Source organism: Salmo salar, chromosome 20 (genome assembly GCF_965601325.2).
Source record: "Salmo salar chromosome 20, fSalSal1, whole genome shotgun sequence".
In the NCBI taxonomy this organism is placed as follows: Eukaryota; Metazoa; Chordata; class Actinopteri; order Salmoniformes; family Salmonidae; genus Salmo; species Salmo salar.
In genome coordinates this window covers 24,928,379-24,939,081 of record NC_138310.1, presented here as the reverse complement: position 1 = coordinate 24,939,081, position 10,703 = coordinate 24,928,379, and the positions used below count along the sequence as shown (strand labels likewise).

The 10,703-nt window shown below is 44.0% G+C and overlaps 1 protein-coding gene across 1 annotated transcript; it reads left to right on the top strand.

Annotated features, from left to right (window-relative positions):
- The first annotated feature begins 2,726 nt into the window (after positions 1-2,726).
- LOC106580247 (E3 ubiquitin-protein ligase NEURL3) lies at positions 2,727-9,558 on the top strand. Its single transcript, XM_082966293.1, has 4 exons — positions 2,727-2,987; positions 3,503-4,015; positions 4,145-4,330; positions 6,889-9,558. Exons 2-4 carry the CDS (start codon positions 3,724-3,726, stop codon positions 7,053-7,055), a joined length of 645 nt encoding a protein of 214 aa, XP_082822419.1. The 5' UTR covers positions 2,727-2,987; positions 3,503-3,723; the 3' UTR covers positions 7,056-9,558.
- Positions 9,559-10,703: the final 1,145 nt, after the last annotated feature.

The following is a 10,703-nucleotide window of genomic DNA, read 5'->3' as shown; positions in this document are numbered from 1 at the left end:
CATGTGAAGTTGATCTTTATATCTACAAATATTAGAGTAGTACAATATATACACTACCGTTCAAAAGTTTGGGGTCACTTAGAAATGTCCATGTTTTGAAAGAAAATTGAATTTTTTGGTCTATTAAAATAACAGCAAATTGATCAGAAATACAGTGTAGACATTGTTAATGTTGTAAATGACTATTGTAGCTGGAAACGGCAGATTTTTTTTATGGAATATCTACATAGGCGTACAGAGTCCCATTATAAGCAACCATGCCCTGTGTTACAATGGCTTGTTGGTTGTGATCAAACGAAACTAACAAAGAATGTATGTCTGAAGTGACTGAGAATGAAACTGCAACTGCTTACCTGAAAGACATAAAGACGCCAAAAAAATGGCCTTCTTTAGACTAGTTGAGCATCTGGAGCATCAGCATTTGCGGGTTCGATGACAGGCTCAAAATAGCCAGAAACAAATAACTTTCTTCTGAAACTAATCATTCTATTCTTGTTCTGAGAAATGAAGGCTATTCCATGCGAGAAATTGCTACGAAACTGAAGATCTCGTACAATGCTGTATACTTCTCCCTTCACTACGGGATGCTGACCTTCTAGGCAGAGTTCCTCTGTCCAATGTCTGTGTTCCTTTGTCCATCTTAATCTTTTATTTTTATTGGCCAGTCTGAGATAAGGCTTTTTCTTTGCAAATCTGCCTAGAAGGCCAGCATCCCAGAGTCGACTCTTCACTGTTGATGGTGAGACTGGTGTTTTGCGCGTACTATTTAATGAAGCTGCCAGTTGAGGACTTGTGAGGCATCTGTTTCTCAAACTAGACACGCTAATGTACTTTTTCTCTTGCTCAGTTGTGCACCAGGGCCTCCAACTCCTCTTTCTATTCTAGTTAGAGCCAGTTTGCGCTGTTCTGTGAAGGGAGAAGTACACAGCGTTGTACGAGATCTTCAGTTTGTTGGCAATTTCACACATGGAATAGCCTTCATTTCTTAGAACAAGAATAGACTGACGAGTTTCAGAAGAAAGTAATTTGTTTCTGGCCGTTTTGAGCCTGTAATCGAACCCACAAATGCTGATGCTCCAGATACTCAACTACTCTAAAGAAGGCCAGTTTTATAGCTTCTTTAAAACACCAGTTTTCAGCTGTGCTAACATGACTGCAAAATGGTTTTCGAATGATCAATTAGCCTTTTAAAATGATCAACTTGGATTAGCTAACACAACGTGCCATTGGAACACAGGAGTGATGGTTGCTGAAAATGGGCCTCTGTACGCCTACCGTATGTAGATTTACCATAAAAAAATCTGCCGTTTCTTGCAACAATAATTATTTACAACATTAACAATGTCTACACTGTATTTCTGATCAATTTGATGTTATTTTAATGGACAAAAAAGGAGCTTTTCTTTCAAAAACAAGGACATTTCTAAGTGACCCCAAACTTTTGAACGGTAGTGTATATATAAACTCAGCAAATAAAGAAATGTGCCTTTTTCAGGACCCTGTCCTTCAAAGATAATTCGTAAAATTCCAAATAACTTCACAGACCTTCATTGTAAAGGGTTTAAACACTGTTTCCCATGCTTGTTCAATAAACCATAAACAATTAATGAACATGCACCTGTGGAACAGTCGTTAAGACACTAACAGCTTACAGACGGTAGGCAATTAAGGTCACAGTTATGAAAACTTAGGACACTAAAGAGGCCTTTCTACTGACTCTGAAAAACACAAAAAGAAAGATGCCCAGGGTCCCTGCTCATCTGCGTGAACGTGCCTTAGGCATGCTGCAAGGAGGCATGAGGACTGCAGATGTGGCCAGGGCAATAAATTGCAATGTCCGTACTGTGAGAAGCCTAAGACAGCGCTACAGGGATACAGGACGGACAGCTGATCGTCCTCGCAGTGGCAGACCACGTGTAACAACATCTGCACAGGATCGGTACATCTGAACATCACACCTGCGGGACAGGTACAGGATGGCAACAACAACTGCCAGAGTTACACCAGGAACGCACAAACCCTCCATCAGTGCTCAGACTGTCCGCAATAGGCTGAGATATTTCCTGCAAGACAGGAATGTCAGTGTTCTGGCAGCGAAGAGCCCGGATCTCAATCCCATTGAGCACGTCTGGGACCTGTTGGATCGGATGGTGAGGGCTAAGCCCATTATCCCCAGAAATGTCCAGGAACTTGCAGGTGCCTTGGTGGAAGAGTGGGGTAACATCTCACAGCAAGAACTGGCAAATCTGGTGCAGTCCATGAGGAGGAGATGCACTGCAGTATTTAATGCAGCTGGTGGCCACACAAGATACCGACTGTTACTTTTGATTTTGACCCCCCCTTTGTTCAGGGACACATTATTCCGTTTCTGTTAGTCACATGTCTGTGGAATTTGTTCAGTTTATGTCTCAGTTGTTGAATCTTGTTATGTTCATACAAATATTTACACGTTAAGTTTGCTGAAAATAAACGCAGTTGACAGTGAGAGGACGTTTCTTTTTTTGCTGAGTTTATTTCTAAGTAAGTAGATCAGAAAAACTTTCTTGTGCATGTCTGAAACCGCTCAAAGATTTTGTATTGTTCCTTCAATTAATCATACACATATTCGTCAAGGGATTCCAGTAGGCACAGATGACAGTACTGCCAGTAATTCACAGCACTGGCATACTGTACATGGCCAGTTACCTATGGCTGTGCAAATCATTAACAGATTTGACTTCCTTTCCGAGAGGACAGTAGAATAAGAGATTGTGTGGCAACCAGTCGATTGGCTAAGTATTTTATTTTATTCCATTTTTAGCATGACTAGCAAGTTAATATACTACTGACAAAAGATCTGCTTTCCAAAGGCTTGTCTGATCTGGGTTGAAAGGAGGGTTAGGTAATTATTAGTGTGATATTCAATCACGACTTATGTTTTGTTGAACAATTACATTGAAACAAGTTTAAGACATATGATGTAATGGGGGCCAAAATCAGATAACTTGGTGAGTGCACTGTAAACAAGTATGTGATGTGAACAAGCCTCTTCCTTAACCAGGTTACTCTCCTGTACTTATTTATCTATGTCTATACCTATAACTGCCTTTCCTGCTGGCAGTGTCAATGCAAAACTCAAAGGATCCACCCTGTACTAGTTAGCTAATAACACTCATCTAATTTTTCATTTTAGAAGTAACATTTAGTATTGATCATTGTTATCATGAGCCACTATACACTTTAGAATGGCACCAGATATCATTAGAGATTTAAAGTTACTGAATGCGAAACAAATTGTTGTCATTCAGATCCCTTGACTAGACTTCTTTATACTGATCTACTTTGTTGGCACAAAAAAAAAGAAATGTCTTTCAGTAAAGCAGTTTCAGTTTCATTCTCAGTCACCTTCAGACATACATTCTTTGTTAGTTTTGTTTGATCACAACCATTTTTTTTTATCATGACTGAGGTACTGTAGCATTCCAATGATTAACCGTAGTTGTTCTTTTTTAATCTCCTTTAGAGTCTGAGCCAGAACACATTTGTGGACCCCACTGCCTGGGCCCCTTGACCTTCCATAAGGAGGCGGTGGGGGCCTTGGTGAGCCTGAGCCAGGGGGCCAGGCGGGCAGACAGGACTGGGGTCACCTTCAGACACGGCCTGGTGTTCAGCAGCCGCCCGGTACGGCCCCAGGAGAGGGTGCGTCTGCGAGTGGAGTTGTGCAAGCTGACCTGGCATGGAGCCATGCGTGTGGGCTTCACCAATGTGCTTCCTATTGCCAGAGCCCTGCCCTCCCTGGCCATCCCAGACCTCACAGACCTCCCTGGCCACTGGGCCGCTCCTGTGCCTGAGACTTGCTGCCTGCCAGGCTCAAAGCTGGAGTTCTGGGTCTCCAATGGCGGTACAGTGTATTTCAGGAGTGCCAACAGCCGAAAAAACTGCCGAAAACACAAATTGCTGAAGGGAGTGGACCTCAGCCGTCCCCTGTGGGCCATGATTGACGTGTATGGGCAGACCTGCTCTGTGCTCTTACTGGGTAAGTTCAGAAATCAATGGAACATGTATGAATGAACAGTGCAGTCTGTCCTAATTTGATTTATTGGTTTGAAATAATGTCTATCTGTCAGTGTCAGTGACTAACCACAAATCTGGTTATATCTTGTAGGGTCGGAGAAGAAAGAGTTTTTGGGGAATCAAAAGTCCTGTCCTGCTCCTCAACGGCGTTCCTCCTGTTCTGCTCTTCAGAGACACACCTTGCTCAATATTGACAACCATGTGAATGTGAGACAGATTTGTGATGACAGTCATGACAGCAATCTTCTTCCCCGTCCAGCCACTAAGCAGACATCAGGTAAGCATCACAATGATACAATAAACTCCTGCTATCTTGTTTTGGATATTTATTTATGAAAAAGGTATAATATCTTGATATTTAATCTAAGGTATTATTTAATTTTTTAAAAAATATATACACTGCTCAAAAAAATAAAGGGAACACTTAAACAACACAATGTAACTCCAAGTCAATCACACTTCTGTGAAATCAAACTGTCCACTTAGGAAGCAACACTGATTGACAATAAATTTCACATGCTGTTGTGCAAATTGAATAGACAACAGGTGGAAATTATCGGCAATTACCAAGACACCCCCAATAAAGGAGTGGTTCTGCAGGTGGGGACCACAGACCACTTCTCAGTTCCTATGCTTCCTGGCTGATGTTTTGGTCACTTTTGAATGCTGGCGGTGCTTTCACTCTAGTGGTAGCATGAGACGGAGTCTACAACCTACACAAGTGGCTCAGGTAGTGCAGCTCATCCAGGATGGCACATCAATGCGAGCTGTGGCAAGAAGGTTTGCTGTGTCTGTCAGCGTAGTGTCCAGAGCATGGAGGCGCTACCAGGAGACAGGCCAGTACAGGAGACGTCAGTATCGGGAGGCCAGTATCAGGAGACGTGGAGGAGGCCGTAGGAGGGCAACAACCCAGCAGCAGGACCGCTACCTCCGCCTTTGTGCAAGGAGGAGCAGGAGAAGCACTGCCAGAGCCCTGCAAAATGACCTCCAGCAGGCCACAAATGTGCATGTGTCTGCTCAAACGGTCAGAAACAGACTCCATGAGGGTGGTATGAGGGCCTGATGTCCACAGGTGGGGGTTGTGCTTACAGCCCAACACCGTGCAGGGCATGGCATTTGCCAGAGAACACCAAGATTGGCAAATTCGCCACTGGCGCCCTGTGCTCTTCACAGATGAAAGCAGGTTCACACTGAGCACGTGACAGACGTGACAGAGTCTGGAGACACCGTGGAGAACGTTCTGCTGCCTGCAACATCCTCCAGCATGACCGGTTTGGCGGTGGGTCAGTCATTTCTTTGGTGGGGTGGCATTTCTTTGGGGGGCCGCACAGCCCTCCATGTGCTCGCCAGAGGTAGCCTGACTGCCATTAGGTACCGAGATGAGATCCTCAGACCCCTTGTGAGACCATATGCTGGTGCGGTTGGCCCTGGGTTCCTCCTAATGCAAGACAATGCTAGACCTCATGTGGCTGGAGTGTGTCAGCAGTTCCTGCAAGAGGAAGGCATTGATGCTATGGACTGGCCCGCCCGTTCCCCAGACCTGAATCCAATTGAGCACATCTGGGACATCATGTCTCGCTCCATCCACCAACGCCACGTTGCACAACAGACTGTCCAGGAGTTGGCGGATGCTTTAGTCCAGGTCTGGGAGGAGATCCCTCAGACCATCCGTCACCTCATCAGGAGCATGCCCAGGCGTTGTAGGGAGGTCATACAGGCACGTGGAGGCCACACACACTACTGAGCCTCATTTTGACTTGTTTTAAGGACATTACATCAAAGTTGGATCAGCCTGTAGTGTGGTTTTCCACTTTCATTTTGAGTGTGACTCCAAATCCAGACCTCCATGGGTTGATAAATTGGATTTCCATTGATTATTTTTGTGTGATTTTGTTGTCAGTACATTCAACTATGTAAAGAAAAAAGTATTTAATAAGATTATTTATTTCATTCAGATCTAGGATGTTTTGTTTAAGTGTTCCCTTTATTTTTTGAAGCAGTATATGTTTCTATTGTCACATGCTTGGCAAACCTACAATTTCTACAAGTTAACATTTTACACACATACTACTTGTGTAGCTTAACATTTACAGAAACATCTAAGCCACATTTGTTCAAGGACATAGATACAGTATATGTTAGCCTCACGTACTGTCGGACTCAGGGGCGTCTATTGGGTATGGCAGAGTATAGCGGTTGCCATAACTTAGCTCTCAACACCAACAATTTCAATCCCCATTAAAAGACAAATGCAGTTTAGTGGTATCAGTGGGCTGGCTTTAGGATCATGCAGATGGCTCAGAGCAGACCGGCGCGGTAGTAGAGAGCATGTTTTAGGCCCGTGTGGACACCTCGGAGCTGGCTGGTGGACAGCGCGACTTTTCTCTCAAAACAGTGCAGAGATGGAAGGTGGCTGTAGATGACTAGGACACTAGGTAACTGATGTTTGACTTGACATGAAACTAAACTCGTTTTTAATCCCGGTGCTGAGCTATGGTGTAGCAGCTAATTACTGTATGACATGTGTTGAGGTGAATGAAGCTACAGCAGCTAAGGTGATAATGGCTGGAGTCAGTTTAGCTAGTTTTTGCTGTTCCCCAAATAGTATTTTAGAGTTTTGAAATTGTGTAGAAGTGCAGTAAATGAGCTTGAACTATTTTTTTAAATACCTCCCCCCAGCCCTGTAACTTTGCCATACCCTAGGTTTAGCAGAAATGACACCCGGATCAACCTTATGGACACAACAACACTAGCCACCCTAACTTCAAAGTGAGGCTGCCAAGTCCCACTTGACCTAATAGGTCATGTAACTGAGCGTATCTCATTTGATTGCAGATTGTGAGAGCGTGGAGGACTGTGCAGTGTGTATGAGCCAGAAGGCCTGTATCAGCCTGCAGTGTGGCCACCAGTGCCTGTGTCTCCAGTGTGCCACCAGAGTGATCCAGGAGTTTGGAAACTGTCCTCTGTGTCGCCAGAACATCAAGAGCTACCCTGCAAACTAAATGACCCAGTAGGACTGACCCCAATTAGTCGACTGGTCGATTGTTTGGTCATTAGGCTGTTGGTCGACAGAGATTGTTTTAGTCGAGCAGTAACAAATATTTATATATTTGCGGCCATCTCAGTGACTTAATCCATTGAGGAGGCCTAGACTAAAAGCTCCATATGGAGGGTGTGACACAATTGCGGAGCCTCCAGAGGCATGCAGAGGCCAAATCGAGCTCTGTACCGCATTGCCATGCACCTCCCAAAAATGTTTAACAATGTGGAGGGCTCTGTATAATTCAGCATTGACATGATTGGTTGACGGTAGGTGGGGCGGTACATCCTGTATAAACACAAACTCACTTCCTTGACAACAGCTCTGCACTGCTCTGCGAAGGTCAATAAGTATGAATGCCCAGACTTCTAATGAGGCCATTCCTGCCCTGAGGCCGTATCACCAAAAATGCTGCATGGCCAACGCAGACGTCTGATTGACCATGTGCCCAGATGCACAATGGACTTCTCTCTCCTGCCAATTTGTGCCAGTGGCCATTTTAGCATGTAAATCTTGGTGGGGCAAAATCCCCCAAAACATATTGGGATGCATGCCAGCAAAGCCACTACACAACGCTAAACAATACATTAATTGCACTACAACGTTGACAAACGGTGCCCACAAACTGATAGGGCCTACATAAAGCTGTCCCAACAGCAGTCCCAACACCTGACCACAACACCACTGGCCATCAGCGGAGCCTTGTCTGGCAGCGAAACACTTCATTCAGACTCATTTACTGCCTTTTAAAAAAACATAGCTGATATGGCTGACTTTCTTAAACAAATGTGGTTTCTACTGACAATTGAGATGTACAAACTATGGTATAAGGGGACGGCGAGCGGATAAGAGGCAATCCATAATTCCGATAAAGACATGAATGAGCGAGCTAGAACAGACGTAGTCAATTTAACTATTTGTTCTGCACTTTCAAAATGTATAGCAACAGAATTGAAAACATGGGCCGTTCTTACAGTATTCTCCCTGTACACCTGTCAGTTGGTGTCATGTTTGTCGTATGATGAAGGTGGAGGCTCTGGACTGGGGGCCGTCTCTGGAGGCTCCGGACTGTGGGCCGTCTCAGGATGTTCCGGACTGTGGGCCGTCTCAGGAGGTTCAGGACTGTGGGCCGTCGCTGGAGGTTCTGGACTGTGGGCCGTCGTTGGAGGTTCTGGACTGTGGGCCGTCGCTGGAGGTTCCGGACTGTGGGCCGTCGCTGGAGGTTCCGGACTGTGGGCCATCTCAGGAGGTTCCGGAACCGTCGCCAATTTTTTGGGGGGGCTGCCTCCCACACTTGCCTCTTGGCTTATACAGCGCCTCATAGTAGCGCCGCTCTGCCTTCGCTGCCTCCAGTTCCTCCTTCGGGCGACGATACTCCCCAGCCTGCCACGAGGGTCCCTTCCCGTCTAAAATCTCCTCCCACGTCCAAGACTCCAAATCCCCTCCCATTGGCTACTAACAGCTTACCACACAACATACCAATCATTATTACTTTCTTAACTACAGTATACAGATCTCCCTGGCATATTACATCATTTATGCAGCAGCATACAAGACATTTTTGGACACCTTGTTGTACTGTGCTCAATTGAACAGGAAGGTGGCACGGTGGTCCATTGTGGGCAAATATTGTCATTCAACTTTTTTAGATATATATTTTAGCTAAACAGGTGGGGCTCAAAACAGCTGGGGCTCTGTGTGAATTGTTTGCTTTTGATTGTTAGTTAGTTTATATCAATTCCCCATTACATATATCACCAGTAGTAAATGTACAGTTAATTCCTATCATTTCGACTCTACAATGTTTGTTACATTGGTTACGGTCATTCATTTTAATGCATTTAATATTATTATTCAGGTCTTCCCGTTATCATTGTCGGAATGGACACATTGTTTGCAGAGTGCACAACGAATGCTACACTTGTGAGAAAAACTTCATTTTTATCCCATTTACAAGTTCTGTCAATTTAGTCATTGTATTTTGTTTGGAGCGCTCTTGTCAATGTTGAGTAAGGACGCAAATGCATTGAAGTAGGCCTATATCTACTTGGCCTGTGCGCAAATGTAGGCATATAAATGTGCCCATTTAGGGATCAGATAGTATTTCTGATTGGCAAAATGTGAAGACTGTGCAAGGGACTGTCACTAGCGACTGTATGTTGCCATGCAGGTAATCACCCACATATACCCAGTAACTCTGTGTTATCAGATGTCTTTGTAAAGAAATGTTATAATCAGAATTCCAAACTGGGTGGGTCGAGCCCTGAAGGCTGACAGCCGTGGTATATCAGACCGTATACCACGGTTATTACAAAACATGTATTTTTACTGAGGCACCTCGGGGGTTTACCATATACCATGGCTAAGGGCTGTGCCCAAATTACTAAAAAGAGATTATACACAATCTATTTTCAAAGTGAAAGGAAACTATAGATTTTTTTAATTAATAAAAAAGATCAAATGAAGATGTATTGATTGCGTATGTTTTCACACCCCAGAGCTAATACTTGGTGGAAGCATCTTTGGCAGCCATACAATTCTACCAACCTTGCCCAACTCAGTTGAAGGCATTCAGTTGTACAACTGACTAGGTATCCCCCTTTCCCTTTCATAGGGCAACATATTGTTTTTTGTCAAAATTGCTCAAGCTCAGTAAATTTGGTTGGGAATCATTGATGAACAACAATATTCAAACCTTGTCTCTGATTTTCAAGCAGATTTAAGTCAGGACTGATTCTGGACCCTTCAGGAATACTCAATACCTCCTGGAAAGCCATTTTGGTGTGTCTTTGGCATAAAAATCTATGTAATTGTCCTTCTGAAAAATAAAACTATCCCAGTCTTAGATTTTCAGAAGACTACTGTAAGGACAGACACTAGGAGATGAGAAGCAAGTACAGGGAGTAAACATTTAATAAACAATGGACATGAAACAGAACACGGACAGCGTCTGGACAGGGGAAACAAAACGACATTAATACTGACACAGGGATGAAACGGAGGAATAGACAGGTATAGGGGAGGCAATCAAAAACGTGAAGGAGTCCAGGTGAGTCCAATGAAGCGCTGATGCGTGTAACGATGGTGACAGGTGTGCGTAATGATGGGCAGCCTGGCGCCCTCGAGCACCAGAGAGGGGGAGCGGGAGCAGGCATGACAACTACAGAGGGTTTTTCTCAAACTTTTTACTTGGGCTTTGCTCGTTCAATTTTTTTAAATCCTGACAAACTCCCTAGTCCCTGCCGGTTACAAGCATACCCATAATATGATGCTGCCAGTGCCACCACAATACTTGAAAATACAGAGGATCAACAACATTGTATTCACTCCACATTACATTACAGTTAAAAGGAGGAAGCCTGTGTTAAAAAAAATCCACTCCAAATCATTCATTATTTTTGCAACAAGGCCATTAACTAATACCGCAAGACAAATATTCTTACTTTTTGGCCAAAAGGAAAAACTACCGGTTTGGGTCAAGTCTAATACAACACAACACATATTAAAACCCTCTGTGTTTTCATGTATTATGGTGGCAGCATAATTTCTCTTCTAAAATAGGTTTTGAAAGATATATTTTCAATTGTGGGATAATAATAATCAAAGCAGA